At 35.3% G+C, this 18,439-nt stretch overlaps 1 protein-coding gene across 1 annotated transcript in view; it reads right to left on the reverse strand.

The window, feature by feature from the left end:
- LOC110027655 (serine/threonine-protein phosphatase 6 regulatory subunit 3) overlaps nt 1–14,849 on the reverse strand; it is a 64,785-nt gene extending 49,936 nt beyond the window's left edge. Inside the window, exons 1-2 of the mRNA XM_020729171.1 lie at nt 14,391–14,849; nt 13,600–13,703 (exon numbers count right to left, since the gene is read on the reverse strand). Of these exons, the coding sequence (XP_020584830.1) occupies nt 13,600–13,703; nt 14,391–14,429 (143 nt within the window). The 5' untranslated portion in view covers nt 14,430–14,849. The remainder of the gene's footprint in view (nt 1–13,599; nt 13,704–14,390) is intronic.
- Between the last annotated feature and the right edge of the window lie 3,590 nt (nt 14,850–18,439).

Raw genomic sequence — 18,439 nt, forward strand, 5'->3', positions numbered from 1 at the left:
GGACCTCACATACATAAAACTTTTCATACCTACCAAGTAAAAATAGAATTTCATAATGCAAACCAGCATTGATATGAACCACACACGCACACCACAACCGGCGCACACACACCCATGTCCAACCACCACCATACACACCCAAGTTCAATACACAAGTCCAACCTCCAACACCCAACCAAAGGCAACACTCGACAGACGCACACACACCAAATTCCAACCACCAGCACACACACCCAACCAAAGGCAACAGTCGAGGGAGAAAGCACAAAAAAGGAGAAATTCCAAAAATCAGAGAAAAAAGTCATTCCTTCGAATTTCACCATAAGAGCACTGCAAACTTCTAACAGCAAAGGAGAAAGCTAATAAACGCACAGAAAAGTCATTCCATAGAAAATCACAAGGCAATAGCAGTACTTACAGTGCAACACAACCACGGATCGCAGAGAGGAAGGGGAGGAGAAAAACAACAATTGAGTGAGATGCATGAGAGAGAGGCGCGTGAGAGGGAGACGGGAGAACGATCGAAATCCACAGGATGAGGGAAGAGAGGATTGAAAAGGTACCTAGGGCCCGAAATGAGGGCGAGCGTGACAGTAGGGCAGAGAGGTGAGAAATCTCTTCCGAATGCGGGCCAAATGCAGGCCGCATGAACCCGCGGCCAGCATTTATTACAAAACAAAAACAGTGTATCGCGAAACACACCGAAAACGGGGAAAACAAACACCATGACGGCATTTTGAAAACGCAGATGCAGCGAATAAGCTGCGCCAAACGCAACCTTCTTTCCAACAATCCATTATTCAGCTTATCCTTGATGAAGAATCTGTCAATCTCCACATGTTTAGTTCTATTGTGTTGCACCGAGTTGTTATCAATCTTGATTGACGACTTGTTATCACACCACAACTTCATTTGAGTTTCCCGATCCCCTTCAACCAACAATGCTTTCAGCCACATCATCTCAACAACTCCTAATGTCATGGCCCTGTATTATGTTATGAGTGGAGATTTATTTGGTGAGCAGCGGGACAGAGCGCCCGGCGCCTATGCGATGGGTTGCGGCGCTTAAGTGCCCACTTGGGTGTTGCTCAAATTGAGAAGCTAGCGCCTATGCGCCAGCTACGAGCACATATGTGCCCATACAGGCGCTTAGGTGACTATTTCCCGAGGGCTTTGCGCATACGCGCCAAGTTTGGGTGTCTATGCGTCAGGAGCGGTTGGTGTCGGAAATTAGTTTTTAATCTCGGTTTTAAATGGCGTAAGATAGGGCTTGGTGTATCCTCCTTCGATTTTCTTCAATGAGCATCCCGGTGAATGTGAGGAGTGTCAAAGAGATAGATTTCAATGATTCGGCGTGATTTTTGCGTCAGAACGAAGAGTGAAGATTGTGGAGCAAGTTTTGGAAGTTTTTTTTGTGTGTGGAGAGAAAACTTATGTGAGCTCTTTGTAAAATCTTATGAATTTCATAGTGAATTTCTGGTGGTGTGGCTTCGTGGTTTTTTCCCGTTCTCGGATTTTTCCACGTAAATTCTCGTGTTTTTATGGTTGTTTTAATTGTGTTTTTGTTTTAATTTTTGTTCTGATTTTTTATCAAATTGGTACGATCCTTTTATTCCGCGGTGTAGTTTTAGTTTCTAATTGATCTTTAGCCCCAGGGAATTGTTCTTTGTGTGATTCCTATCAACTGGTATCAGAGCGGAATTCAATTCGAGTGGGAGCAATGAACAAAGACATAAGATTCAAGGTAGAGAAGTTCAATGGGATGAACTTCACATTCTGGAAAATATAGGTGGAGGATTTGTTGTATCAGAAAAAATTAAATTTGCCACTACAAGAAATCACAAGAAAGTCTGAGTAAGTGTCAATAGATGAATGTGAAATGTTGGATCAATCAACATTACGTTTAATTCATTTGTCACTTTCATCATCTGTTGAGTTCAACATTGTAAATGAAAAAACTACGGTGAACTCATGGCGGCACTGGACAAGATGTATGAAAAATATTATTCTTCCAGTAAGGTTTTTCTAGTGAAGAAATTATTTAATATGAAAATGGTGGAAGATAGTTCAATGATAAATCATCTCAATAACTTCAACACTGTGACGAGTCAGTTGTGTTCTGTGGAGATCAAGTTTGACGATGAGGTCAGAGCACTGACGATGTTATCTTCATTGTGGATAGTTGGGATGGATGGGTAAAGGCGGTTAGTAATTCCTCAGGGACTTCAAAGTTAAACTTCGATGATATCGTGGGTCTAATGTTAAAAGAAAAAGTTCGTAGAAAAGCAGCGAATTGTGAATCTTCAGATTCTGCGTTGAATGCTGATACTGAGGAAGAAATCTGAGCAATAATACAGCTGAGGCAGATCCAAGTCGAAGAAAGAAAACCCAAGTCAAGCAGAGGAGAATGCTAAAATTGTGGTAAGAAGAGACATTTCAAGAAAGATTGCAAAGCTCCAAGAAAAGCTAGTGGTGGACAGGAAAGTAGTTACTCTACTAATGTCTCTACTGGTGAAATCTAAAGTGACTCCCAAGTATTATCCCATGTCAGTACTGAATCTTGGATAGTGGATTTAAGGTGTCTCTTTTTATGCTTGCCCAATAAATAAGATTTAAAAACTACACTCAAGTGATCTAGAGAATGTATATTTGAGAGATAACAAGGAGTACAGTATAGTAGGAAAATGAGATGTTGATATCAAGTTGTCGGATAGAATAGTCTGAAAGCTTACTGGAGTTAGACATGTTCCACGTTTGAAGAGAAATCTCATCTTTGTGCGTCAGCTGGTAAATTTATGGCTCGTGACAACTTTCACAGGTGATTCGTGGAAGGTGATCAGGGGGCATCAGTGATGGCACGGGGCAACACTGAATGCACCATTTATTTGATCAATGAAATAGCTGATTTAATTGATGTGGTTGGAACCATGGTGAATGCAGGTCTGCAGCACCGTGGGCTTGGTTATATGAGCGAGAAAGATATGAAGTCCCAATTTTTTAAGAATAAACTTCAGTGTCCGAAATCATTTGATCTGTATTTCTGTGAAGACTGTATAAATGGCAAGCAGAATAAAGTTTCTTTCTCCAAGGGTAGGTCGGTGGTGAAATCAAAGACACTAGAGTTAATGCATACCGATGTATGGGTTCCTACTCCAGTTCAGTCCATTGGAGATTCTCATTATTGTGTCGCATTTATCAATGATCACACTAGAAATGTATGGAGTTATTTCTCAAAGAAAAAATCTAATGTATTAGAAGTCTTTAAGAAATAGAATGGTATCGTAGAAAATGAGACAGGCTTAAAGCTGAAGTCTCTCAGATCAAATAATGGAGGTGAGTACCGTGATCAAATCTTCAAGTCTTTCTTTGCTACAGAAGGGGTTAGGCATAAGTTCACTGTCTCAACGACACCGTAGCAAAATGGTGTGTCTGAGCGTATAAACAGAACAATCACGGAGCGTGCCAGAAGCATAAGTTTGCATGCTGGCTAGCCAAACCAGTTCTGAGCCGAAGCAGTAAACACTGCAGTTTATCTGAATAACTGTAGTCCATCAGTCCTTTGGATGCAGACTTACCTGAAAAAGCCTGGAGTGACAAAATGTAAATCTATCTCATTCATGTTGATGTAGAGTCCAGGAGCAAGCTTGAATCAAAATCAGTCAAGTGCACCTTCATTGGATGTAGCTCAAATAAATTTGGGTACAAGCTCTAAGATTACCAGAATCAGAAATTCAACAGAAACAGGGATGTCACATTCAATGAAATGGAGAAGTATAAGGATAAGATCATAGCTCATGATAGTCTGTCAGCTGCTTCTGAAGAATTCAGATATGTTGAGAAAAAAATATTGGTGATCAGGAAGATGGAGAAAAAACAAGTGCTCAACCAGAAGGAGCGTTGGAAGTTCCTTAATCACCTGCTACAAAAGTCAGAAGTTCTAGTAAAGTGACACGACCTGTACACAGGTATTCTCCTTTTTTACACTAATTGGTACTAACTGATAGTGGTGAACAAGAGTGCTTTGAGAAGGCCACTCAAGTTAAAGATTCAAAGGAGTAGGAGCTTCTCATGGATGAAGAAATACAATCATTGAAGTCAAATCAGACTTGGTATTTGATGGTACTACTAAATGACAAAAGAGCACTGCACAACAAGTGGGTCTACAGGCTGAAATAGGGGTCGGATGGTAGCAAGCGCTATAAGGAAAGACTTGTTGTGAAGTGTTTCCAGCAGAATGAATTAGTGGATTACACATAGATCTTCTTCCCAGTGGTGAAGATGACGACTATCAAGATTGTGCTGAGTTTGATAGCAATAAAGATCTACATCTAAAGCAGATGGGTGTAAAAACAACTTTCTTACATGGAGAACTGGAGAAAGAGCTATAAATGGTGCAATCACAAAGTTATAATATTCCAAGCAAAGAATGTTTGATCTGCAGATTGAAGAAGAGTCGCTATGGTCGGAAACAGGCCCCGAGACAATGGTACAGGAGATTTGACAGGTTCATATCTAACAATGGGTACATGAACTGTCAAGCAGACCACTGTCGCTTCATCAAACACTTTGATAACTGTTATACTTTATTTCTTCTGTATGCAGACGACATGCTAATTGCAAGGGCGGATATTGATAAAATCATGGACTCGAAGAAATAGTTATCAAGTGAGTTTGAGACGAAGGATTTAGGTCAAACCAGAAAAATCCTCGGGATGAGAATCAGCAGGGACAGAAGTGCATGGACACTAAAGTTGTCTCAGACAGAGTATGTTAAGAAGATTTTGAATAAGTTCAACATGAGTGAAGCGAAACCAGTTAGTCACTTCAAACCATCTAAGGAGCTATTGCCTAACTCTGAAGCAAAGTAAGCACAGACGGAGAGAACTTCATATGCTTCAGCAGTTAGAAGTTTGATGTATGTGATGATTTGTACAGACCAGATATTGCATATGCAATGTGAGTGTTCAGCAAGTACATGGACAATCCAGACAAATATCATTATAAGGCAGCAAAGTGGATTCTCAGGTATTTATGCGAAACAATCAACAAGGCACTTTGCTATGGAAGTGCAGGGATTCGTAGATTCAAATATGGCAGAAGATGTGGACAGTAGAAGAAGTACAACAGGGTATATCTTTAAATCGGGAAGCACAGCGGAGAGTTGGTTCTCCATGTTGCAGAAAATCGTTGTACTTTCTACTACGGAGGTTGAATATGTTGTTATCACTGATGCTAGCAAGGAGATGAATTGACTATAGATTTTTATAGCAGAAATGGGCAAGGAGCAGGGAATTGGAAGCCCTACGGTGATATTATGAGTGTGATTCATCTTGCTAAGAACTCTGTTTTTCATGTCAGGATGAAACATATCAAGCTCAAGTATCATTTCATTCGATGTCTTATGGAAGATGGACAGCTATTTTTGTAAAAGATATATACAGCTGAAAATCTTGCAAATATATTGACAAATGTGGTGAATATTGAGAAATTGAAGCTATGCTGGCTTCCGTTAGGTTTCAAGAAGGTTGAGATGGGGCGAGCCACATCACGGTACGTGACCACAACATGTGACTATAAAGGCGATTCAGATGGAGGCGCCGGTACAGATGACTGGTGCTCACTACAACCAGTCTCCTAGTGAGAGACTGTTATGAGTGGAGACTATTTGGTGAGCATCGGGACAGAGCACCCCGCCCTTATGCGCTGGGTTGTGGGCGCTTGAACATAAAGGTCGGTCCTATGCACCAGCTTTAGGGACAGATGCGCCCATATAGGCGCTTAGGTGCCAACTAAGGTGTTTGTTTCCTGAGAGCATGCGCATAGGCATCAAATTCGAGCGCCTATGTGCTAGGAGAGATTGGTGTCGGGAATAGGATTTTAATCTCGATTTCGAGCGGCATAAGGTAGGGTTAGGTGTATCTTCCTTCGATATTTTTCGACAAGCATCCCAGTGAAAGTGAGTTTTGAAGAGGTGGATTTCAATGATTCGGCGTGATTTTTGCGTCCAATAGAACAGGAAATATTGTGGAGCAAGTCTTATAAGTTTTTTGTGTGTGAAGAGATTGTGTGAGTTCTTTGTAAACCTTTCTGAATTTTATAATGAAAAGTTCTGATGGTGTGGCTACGTAGTTTCTTCCCATTCTCTGATTTTTCTACGTAAATTCTCGTGTGTTTATGGTTGCTTTGATTGTGCTTCTGTTTTAATTTTTGTTTTCGTTTTTTATCAAATTGACATGATTTTGTTATTCCACGGTATGATTTAGTTTCTAATTGATTCTAGCCCCAGTAAAGTTGGGAATTATTCGTTGTGTGATTCATATCATATTTTGCCTCTGTTGTTGAACTTGCCACAACTTACTGTTTTTTACCCTTCCACGAGACCAAGTTGCTACCTACAAACATGCAGTATCCTTACGTGGATCATCTGCCAACAATCAGAATCACAAAAGCCCTCAATATCTACATGCCCCTTCTTCCTGAATATCAACCATTTTTCTAGTGCACACTTCAAATACCTCAGAATCTGGTACATTGCATCCATATGGCCCTTCTGTAAATCATGCATGTGGCGGCTCACCACACTTATTGCAAAGGAAATATCAGGTCGGGTGTGACACAGATAGATTAGATAGCCTAACAGCCTCTAGTTCCTCTCACGATCAACTGATTCATTTGTCTTTGTACTGAGTTTAACCTTCTGATCAATTTGAGAGACCGCAGGTTTGCACCCCAGCATACATGTCTTCGTGAAAAGATTCAGTACATACTTTCTCTAAAATAGGATCATCTCCTCAAATGCATGGGTCATTTCAATCCCAAGAAAGTGTTTGAGCTATCTCAGAATCTTTAAATCAAATTTTTTCCCCAATTTTTCCTTCAACTAAGCAATCTCTGTCTCATCATTACTAGTGATAATTATGCAATCCACATACACAGCAAATATGGCAGTGTGACCTTCATGTTGTCAAAAGAACACCATGTGGTATGTATTGATCTGCTGATAATCTATGCCAACCATTGTCATTCTAAATTTGTCAAACAAAACTCGAGGGAACTACTTCAAGCAATACAGTGGCTTTCTGAGTCTACACACCTTGCCCATTGTCTGAGATGTACTGAATCCTAGCGGTATCTCTATATATATCTTCTCCAATAGCTCCCCATGAAGAAAAGCATTCTTTGCATCCAGTTTGTGGAGTTTCCATCCCCCTTTCACTGTCAGAAAAACCAATGCCCACACCATGCTCATCTTTGCAACAGATGCAAAGATTTCTTCATAGCCAATGTCATACGTCTGACTGTATCATTTTACCACTAGTCGTGCTTTGTACCTCTCCACCTTTCCTCCTAGAGTTTGATTTACCATGAAGATCCACTTGCATCCAACTACCTTCTTCTCTGTCAGTAGTAGTACAATCTCCTATATTCGGTTTTTATCAAGAGCTTCAAGTACTTCATGCATCGTCACTTTCCACTTTGGATCCTCTTTAGCAATCTGCCAATACTTGGGTATAGAGGCAGAGTCCAATGATTCAATGAATGCTCCAGGAAAAGGTGAGATGTTAGAATAAGAAAAAAAGTTCGCAATGTCAAGTTCCGACCCAAAACGATCAGGAGAATATCGCACATTGTTGTGGGAGGTCCTCCTTAACGTTGGGGAAGTAGGAGCGGACAGAGAATGAATAATATCACCTAGGAGTTTCGGATTAACGGTGGATGGTCTATGTGTCTCAAGAGTTGGGGAAAACTAGGACAAGGGACTTGTTAGCACTGCAGACTATGTTCCATCAGTTTGTTTCTTCCTCCGTGTATACACCCTTAGCTCACCTTCAGCTTGAATCTCGCCATCTCTGAGTTGAATCTCCTCGATTTTCGTCTCCTTAGTTGATTCATCCCACACCACAGGACATGATATTGATCCCACTTACACCACTACTCACTCTATTTTGCCACGTATTTGTAGTGTCTATTGAGTCACCGAAAGGTGAATTTACCTCAATAGTGTAGTATGGTTTAAACTCTCTGAACAACACATCCATAATCACGAATAATCTCTTCTCAATCAGGCTCCAGAAGATATAACTGTTTTGAGTAGCAGAATAACCCACGAACACACATTTCACAGTTATGGGATACAACTTCCCTACAAAAGGTCTGTTAACTTTCACAAAGCATATACATCCAAATACCTTCAATGAAATGATCTCACTATGGTTTCCTTTCAATATCTGATAAGAAGTCTTTCACTTCAACACTCCTAAGGGCATCCTATTAATTAATTGAGCGGGTGTCAAGACTACTTGCCCCATAACCGATGTGGGACATTCATTGTCATCATCATGTCAGGCTACCTCTAGAAGATGTCAATTATTCCTCTCTGCTACTCCATTCTATGCCAGTGTGTATGGGCATGTAGTTTGGTGTTGTATCCATTGAGCTAACAAGTAGCCCCTAAATGTTTTGTCGATATATTGTCTTATTATCAAATCTCAATGCATTCATAGCTGCTCCATATTGAGCTTAGATTGTTATATGGAAATCATTAAAACAAGCACCCACCTCATTTTTCTGTCTCATCAAATATATTCAGGTAACACGAGAAAAACAATCAATAAATGTAACAAAATAACGATAATTATTCATAGAACTAATAGGACCAAATCTTCATACATTAGAATGTATCAAATCAAACACACTAGAGCTCCTCTTCATTGAACTAACATACAAGCTCCTTGTTAGCTTGCCAAACTCACAAGCATCACACACCAGTTTCTCCTTATTTGTGTTTTCATACATAGATGGATACAACCGACTCAGTAAACTAAGACTAAAATGTCTCATGCGTCTATGATGTAGCAGTAACACATCCTCGATGTTTCTCCTAGATTCTCCTACTGGAACACTTTTCAACATGGATGCTAGAGTTGGTCTATTCCCTCTCGGTCCAAGTACCTCAGTCAATTATGCCACGTTCGAGTCCTAAGTGCCCGGCTCGTCCCTTTTTCTTGGAAGATCACCTGAGAAATATCAAAAGAAACAATATATTTTAAATGTAAAATAATGACATTAATGAATAAAAGATTCACTAGAAAGAAATGATCATGCAAAACATTTGACAAAGTTATAGAAATGGTACACGTCATTATACCCAAGTTATAGAAATGGTACACGTCATTATACCCTTACCAACCACAAGTTGTGTTGTGTCATCAGTTGTATGAATGATCTATAAAATTGCTAGATGAGTATATAAGGAAAACTCCCTAGTGTTATTTGTCACATGTCGAGATGCACCAGAATATAATATCCATTATGGTGATCTTGTGGTGGATATAGAGGCAAAAGCATGTGTATTACGAGTATCTTTGACTGAGTGAGCATAAGTAGCAGTGTTGTCCTTAAATGACGATAAGGTGGATGCATCCCTAGTGACTTCACCATCCACCTGTCGTTCTCTGCTTCATCTTCAACATCTCCAGTAAGTCGTGATCCTCATTGATAAAGATCACCCTTGTCTCTCCCTCATTCTTCGCTACCATCAGACTTGCCCATAAGTCCTCTCTTTTACCCCTTTGGCTCCCACAATTATAATACGACCTCTACAATGTCTACATTCGCCTGTCTCTCTCCTTGGATAGATTTATACAAGTAGGGCTGTAAACGAGTCGAGCTTGAGCGAGCTCAAGCTCGTGTTCGAAATCGGCTCGTGAACAGTGTGTTCGTGTTCGGCTCGATTTAAATATTCGTAAAGTGTGAGATTTAACCTTGAACCAAATATATACAAAAGAAGGCACTAACCACATTGTCACATGAAGTGTTATGATTTAAACTTAGACATAAATATATATAATATATTATTATATATATAATATATGTAATATATTGTTATATAAATAGTTATATAAATTTTTTATTTCGAGCTAAAACGAGTTGAACACAAGCGAACAAAGAGTAGTTCGTGTTCGGCTCGTTTATAATTCGAGCTTTAAAAATTTGTTTGTGTTCAGCTCGTTTACTTAACGAACGAGCCGAACACGAGCTACTTAACGAGCCGAACATGAGCTGTTCGCGAACAACGAGCATTTTAGACAGCCCTATATACAAGCCTTGCTCAGGTGTCCCACTTCTCCAGAGTTGTAGCACCTGCGGGTCTCCCCCTGAGCACTTGTCCGACCTGAGCTCGAGGCAGCCAAAGCTGATCACTTTCCTGGAAGTCCACTCAGCTGAGTCAGAACACATGCTAACGTAGTGACTCCTGTCAAGACACTAGCTCCCAGTATGAGCCCGACAAAGTTCTTTAGAACTTCAGGATCAATCTTCCTCAAAAGCTCCAACTCTGTAACTCCTGCACAATCTCCTTCCCTTAACATCCTTAATCACAATGAAATCAGGATTATACCACAATCTTCTTTACTGCACGATCGAGCCGCAATTTTTTTGGCCTTTTTGTAAGACAAAGCCACACGATCATTCGCAAGCAGAGACCGCAGCTAATTATATTTTGTTATTCTATGCCTTCACAAATTCATCACGCGACCTGCCTTCATAGAAATCCACTCGAAAGCCTCCCTCGCAGCCCTACACCGAATTGCTCTTTTGTTTGAATTGAAGCTTACAGTCGTTACTTCCTCAAAGTTTCATGCGATCCAAACCTTCTTCGTCTCTTCCTCTCAATCGCAGCAGGCCACACAGAGATGAATGAGGAATCGCAGCAGGCCACACAGAGATGAATGAACTACTACAACACATGCCTTGGGAAGAAGATATAAGTTGGCAGCAACCTAAATAGGAATATAAATTCTAAAAGGATGTGTCATGAGAGGAATCATGTTGATGGAATAAGGGCTAGAAAGGTAAATACTTGATTTCACAATAGCTAATGATGTGGTTATAACGAATACATAAATTAAGAAAAGTAAAAAACATGAGATTACCAAAATATTTTTTTTACTAAAGAAAGAAAAAACTTCTTGACAATGGATGCATATCTTAAGAGTATAAAAAAAATCAAAACAAATCACTGCCCTAGGATAAGGAAAGCTAGTGATGTAGTCAAATTACAATTGTTTCGCTGAGTCAAACTTGCAGTGAGAGAAGATGACAGGTAATAGTGGCAATGGATGCATATCTTAAGAGCATAAGAAAAAAAATCAAAATAAAAGATTGCCCTAGGATAAGGAAAGCTAGTGATGTAGTCAAATTACAATTGTTTAGATGAGCCAAACCTGAAGTGAGAGAAGATACCAAGTTCTATTAAAAGGATTGTCTTAAAATTTTTTGGAGAATCAAGAAATAGATCGCAAAAATAAAAAGATATGGTGGTGGCATACGGAATGCAATGGGTTATAAAATAAATGTGTAAGCTTTTTAGATGGTCACAAAAATTAAATAATACTGAAGATTATAATGAATAAAAGAAAGTTAAAAGTCTTGAAAATGCAGTGAGTATAACAAATATTACTAGAATCAGTGAGCGAAATAAAATTTATAATTTTAGTGATTTATATAATATTGATGGTACTAAAGAAATAGAAATTCTGATATATTAAATTGCTACAAAAAGGCAAGAGATCCAAAGAATTTTATTAAGTTAAATGCACTAGAAATAGAGATAACAAAAACCTTAGTTAAGGATTAATACATCAAGAAAAATTGAAAATATTACTTCGAGAAGTTCCTAAATGAGAGTTTCAGATAAGAACTTATTTTGGAAGAATATAATGAATAATATAGTAAAGGTTATTATTGATTTATCCGAAAAAATGAAGCCAACCTAACTTGAGAGAAGATGCATGAAGCTAATGCTTTAAATCCATATGAAAAACCGACCAATAATTGAAAGGTTGTTTAATATTATAATGATTTGACTGGCAAAGCTTTTCAATAAATTTTTGAAGACTAAATTGATCCCAAATGATTAGAGAAGAAAAACTTGGTACTAATATATAAAGGCAAAAATCATTTTCAAGTTTATATTATTTATGAAGGAATCAAACTTACGATACAATGAGTCTATGGAAGAAAATAATAAAACATAGCATCGAAAATTTACGTCGGTTTTGGAGAAAAAAGTTAGTTGCAGCTCGCAAAAGATGTACTATGAAAAATATTTCTATGTTAAGCAAATTATTGGAGAAGAGAGAGTAAAGATATGACCTTCATATGATATTTATTGAGTTGAGGATACATGGGAATTAACTTAATCAAAATTAATACAAAAAGATGTCTATCAAAGGTACGTTAATGCGGTTAAATACATTTAATATGGAAATGACTAGTATTAAAAGCATTTGTGAAATGAAAATTTTTAATTACAATAAATTTACATCAATAATGATCTATGCGTTCATTTTTTATTATTAATTATATAAATGCTTACAAGGGATGATTAAAGTGAGATTCCTGGGTGGATGCTTTAATTTTTATGTCTATAGCTCCAATTGATAAGACAACCTTAAAAAATAAGTGAAAATTAAAATATTAGAGATATAATAACATAAATATTGAGTATATGGTCTATGAATTTAGTAGCATGATATTAACAACACAGCAACAACAAAGCCTTAATCCCACTACGTGGGGTCGGCTACAAGATATTAACAATGGAATCCTAAAATAGTCTCTTGATTATTTGTATGTAGTTAAAATAGTAATAGAGTATTATATTTTATTTAGTCTCTCAACCATACAAAATTGCTCCAAAATGACCCCCAAGGGATAAAATTGGGATCAATTTTGTATCATAATTTCTACATGAGTTATCACATAGGATCCATTTAATATAGTCAATAGACTAAATTAAAAAAATGTCATGCTCTAAAACTAAAATGGCCATATGTGAATAATCAATTAAATTATTAAATGATAAGGTGATATCTATATGCAATAGATTTTAGGTATTTTAGATCTATTATACAAAAGAGTTACGATGTTTATGAGAATATAATTTCTAAATTTGAACTTAGATGGTTAAAATGAAAAAAATGTCCCAAGAATTGTTTGATAAAAAGATAACATTGAGGCTTAAAAGAAGGTTCTATAAAGCCGCAATTGTGTCAATGGTGTCGTGCATCTTCGAACATTAGGCGATAAAAAAGTCATTTATATCCAAATAGAATGTGGCAAGTTATAAGAATATCAAGCTAAATGTGTAGCTAAACTGTGAAAGATTAAGGAACAATTATATTAGACAAACGGTTGGTTGAATGAATCAAAATGATAGAAAAGGCTATATAGACATGAGTTGTTCAAAATGATTTGCAAAGAATAAACTTTAACATGTCAAATAGTACTCATCAAAAATGAATGAAAAATGATGATTCATAAAGCCAACACCAAAATTTTTCAATAAAGCTAATGAAAATAATGATAATGAATATTTAATAAAATTAATAAATGAAACAACCAAAACTAAATCCTAAAACCAATGGAACTATCTAAACTATCAAAATCAAAATTAAACTTTAAAGCCTCAGTTCTCTGTATATTGCTCAATAAAAGAGTGATTATTTAATTAATTAGGCATGAAATGAGATCAAATTAAATATTCCAAATCGAGAAGCACTAAAAGCATAAGATTACAAATAATTCAGACATTACAAATTAATTAGACGGTTATTCATTGCTTTGCATTCTTGAATTGTTTCATCCTCATCTAGCAGCTCTTCCAAAGTACAATTCTCCTTGTCCAAAATAGTATCCACCTGAAATTTGCACAAAATTGCTAAATTAGTTTAAAAAATAAAGAATGAGTTCATTGGAAATAACAGCCAGGGTATTGAGAATAATAAAAAGTTCCCAAGAAACTTAAACCAATGAAGCAAGCAAAACATTAATGAAAGTCATGTTGGCGTTTCAGTTTTTTCAATTATGGAAGAACTGGATAAATCTATCCCAAAATATTTCGGGCATTTTACTATGGTGAAAGCAATATTTGAAGCCATATGGGGCAAAAAGGATTCATTCCAACCACTTGTTTTGCAGCCGATCAGAATCACTCATAATAAATGCTTCCAAGCATTAGATTCTCTTTCAATACGCAAGTCGGAAGGGCTATAGGAGAGACAACTACATAAGCCTAGAAAAACATCGATTCAACGACACAGAACATGTTGTTACTGGGTATCCTACAGCAAATTACACAAAAAAACAGCAGTCTAACTCTAGCACACACCACCTGCCTGAAAGGAAGCTGTTCTCATAAACACCAAATATTACCACACTTCACTCAAAACATGAAGGTTACAGAAAACACAAAGAAAAGCATTTGAAATTCAGCGCTCACCGCATTCAAAAATCAATATATCAACATCACCGCAAAAGAAAATCACAACGCAAATTCGAAGAACACGGATATAGATATAACCCTATCCATTAGTTCCGACACTTACAGGCGACGCCACCGGCGCCCCAGGCATACGCCAGAACATCTTGACTAAACCAATTCGAAAGATCTCAAAATCTCACGCTGGACCTGAGCCTCCGATCTAGAGTTCTGTCACGCGCAAGCCGCGCCAATTATCCATCCAGCGGCTGCAGCGGCCATCAAATACCTAGATTCCGATTCCTCCAAGGCGACCCCCGCCGCCCTCTGACATCATTGAGGTGTTCCAAGCGGATGAACCATTAAAAATCTGTCCCGGGTAAAAGAGGGAGTAGATCTATGAATTCCGATGGGAATTGTGAGATGGCCAATGCGGCGGAACCTCTAAAATGGTGGAATGTTGGATTAACTTTTGTACTTCTATGTGGAAGTTCGAATCGTGCATGCAGTAGAATGGATGCGGTTAAATACTCCTACATGGATGCAGATATGGCGCAGGTAAGATTAGTAAAGACAGCCACAAATCTGATCCGCCGGCATGGAAAGAGAAGAGGAAATAATAAAAATTAATATATCATATTTCATATATATATATATATATAATTTAAATAATACAACATTAAAATTCATTTGATCAAACACAAATTTTATGTATTTTTTAAAATACTATTATGTTTATCAAACCTCAAATTTTAATAAAATTACTTTCATTAAGACGAATTCAGCATTGTAAAAATATGCTCATCAAAATCTCAATGAGCTCAAATTAAATAATTGTAATAGGAAAGAAATTTTTAAAATATTATTTAAATAATCAAATGATTTTTAAATCTTATATGTTACATTCAAATATAGCATCTGAGTGAAATGATTCTAATGAGCTCAATTTTGCCCAAATTTGATAGATTAATGTAGTTGAATATTTAATAACTAATGGCTTCCAAAAATTATAAATAAGCATTTATTATTAGCATAAAAGGAGGATTTGAAATGAAAAAATATTTTTAGATCTAACTAATCTTAATATTTTACCCGACAACTAACGTTAATGTACACCATCGTTAGTCATTATTGTCTGATTATTATTGTCTAATCATTGTCTTTTGACCATTATTATCTAATCATCGTCTCTCAATTTACATCATCATCCTCTGTTATATTTTTCATAATCTCTATTTTAGTAGCTAAAAACAAAGTGAGTGTTCTCTACATTATAATTTCAAATTCTAGAATTATAGAGAAGAGTGGATTTCTTATAATCTCATATATATAATAAGTTATTTCAATTAACTGAGCCTCTATATTTTTTTCCCTTTTGAAGTTTTACATTAAAATATTATCCTATATAACTCATCTTTCATGTTTGTGTGTTGGACATTCTTATAAATTGAAATGGTAATTCTTTGTTTTATTATTGTGAGTATTCTAGCGTGTAATAATTTGACAAAATCACCCTTTTGGTCATTTCAACCAATAAAGAATAGTAATTGATTCCTAAAATATATTACTAGCTACCTTTTCAAACCTTCAATCCATATAGGAATTGATAGCTCTTTTCTACAATCATTAATAGTTATGATGCATATCTCAATAGTATAATAAATTTGGTCACATACTACAAAACTATTTTCTCCCCTTTTAATGACCAAATAAACTTAATCATCTTCATATTCTTATTAAAATAATTACAAACAATTCTATAAATCGTTTAATAAAATCTTCCAACCCTTGATTATGCACATACCACCATATTGTTGTTTCTTTACCTGTTGCAAATTTAGTGAGCAGTATCATCATTTCATCGAGGCAGTTCATACCATCTAGTTTCTTTTATATACACAGTAATTGTTATCTCTTTTTTTTTGTCCTTAAGTTTTTTTAAATAATAGGGATCAAAAGCCTTAAAATAATTCAGTATTTTGTTCAACATAATAATATAATCATTCCCCACTCAACTAATATCGAAAGTTTTGAATCAATTGTATCATCGTTGCCATTATTTTGGTATGAGCATTGTTATTTACTTTAACAGCTGGCAAAGACACGTCTTCCATCATATTTCTATCTTCCATCTCCTCTCCTAAGTGCATGCCACTTTTGCTATAACTCATATCACTTAACATAATTTTTATGTCTAATGCCACTTTTGTCACGACCAAACTCAAAAACCCTGAATAACCAAGGGAAAAGAAAAAGATGGAATGATAAATTCAATTTAAATTACTCTCTCTAAATTATTTAAATTAAATAGTCAATGAATCAAAATGGTTGAAAATGAAAAACATTTAAATTGGCTTAAGGGTGAATAGATTATGAATGTAACTAGATTCATATGGTGTGGTCATACATTCTATAAACTCTTTCTTTTATTTTACTTATTTTTATCACTATACTACATTTAAAAAAAAAATCATTTAAATATTTTAAAGTTATTAATAACTCAATAAATACTTATATCCTAAAAATGATAAGAACATATGAGAATTGAAAATGTAATATGCATGCTTGTAAAATTAAATAATTCAATAGAAGATCATATGTATTATTAACAATTCAAATGTGATCATATAATGTATTATTAGCAATTCAAATATGATCATATACAAAAATTAAATCATTCTATTATATAATAATAACAATATTTTATATTACACATATCATTTATATTTTATATTTGTCATAGGATGCACAAATACTTTAGTATCTTTAGATAGAATCATAAGGAGGTAATCATAACTAGTAAGCATACACATAGTATCATTCTATATGATTCATTTTATTCACATTTTTATGTCCTTCATATAAGTTTATGTTATTTGTATACATATTAACAAGTAGATAGAATCAATGTCAGTTATTTAAATAATATTGAATCATCTAACATAACATATCAGTCTAAAGCACTCTATGGTATCAACTAATCCAAGCAAATATCATATTATTTAATGTAATTAGTTTAATACTTATTCGGTCATTTTATTCCAGTACCCTTAATTTAATAAATTTCATAATATTATAAAAAAATCATTAATCATTTCATATATATTTCTTTAATTTATTCTAATATATTCTAATTTGTGCTGCAACTTAAACATTTATAGAATTTAACTCAGAGATAAATTTTAAATTAAAGCTAATTTGAAGTAAAATATATTCTATTATTTTATTATTTAATTTGGTCAATAATTTTTTTAATGATATCAGTCATTTAATATAAGTTATTTAATAACCTTGCTAATATAATTCATGTTAATTGATCTTAGTTACAATTATTATTAAACAACACTTTATCTGCTTCATACAAATATATAAATTAAACTTCTTTTACTTAATCTAAGTTCATAATTTATAATTAATGCTTGCAAAACACATTGTTATAACCAAATAATAACCTCTGTCGTATTTTATTTCAAGTCTCATTTAATTTTTTCTTTTATTATGCTTCTATAAGAAATGACTTCATATTTACTATATGACATGTTTACTTTTAACTAATGCAATTATAACATATCTAATATTCTTACTTTCCTTAATTAATTTTTTAAACTCATACAATTAAATATTTTTCAATTTGTGTTTATATGTAATACAAATAAAGTTTTATGACAAATTAATTATGTTTATTTAGACGAGAAATATCAAAATAAATTGCATGAACTAACCCAACTGAAAGGGTAAAAGGCCTGACATTCATTGTGTTTGCCTCAGTTGCTTTGTGCGCATGTGGATGTCTGTTAGGCTCAATGACTTCATTAACTCAACTCCACTTTCTAATTGAGTCTGCTTCATGGTGTTATGTCTATTTCCTTTTTTGTACTCGGCTACATGTGCTCAATAGCAACTTATTTCTAATGTTATGCATGAACTACTCCCCAGCTGATCTATACTATAGTAAAGCACCACATCAATCACACAAGTATATGTGACGATCAAGTATGATTTAGATTTTGTAGTCAGAGTTATCAATCTCAATAGAAATATGTTACTTTTAAAAATATCAAAATTACTAATATACTAACTTTTAGCTTAATTCAAGTTGTTTTTTGATTTTTTAATAGTTTTCTATAGCTCATAGATGTTTAAGTCGGAATGACTACAAGTGGGTTTGTTGCTAAT

This window comes from Phalaenopsis equestris, unplaced genomic scaffold, assembly GCF_001263595.1.
Source record: "Phalaenopsis equestris unplaced genomic scaffold, ASM126359v1 Scaffold000002, whole genome shotgun sequence".
NCBI classification, from domain to species: Eukaryota; Viridiplantae; Streptophyta; class Magnoliopsida; order Asparagales; family Orchidaceae; genus Phalaenopsis; species Phalaenopsis equestris.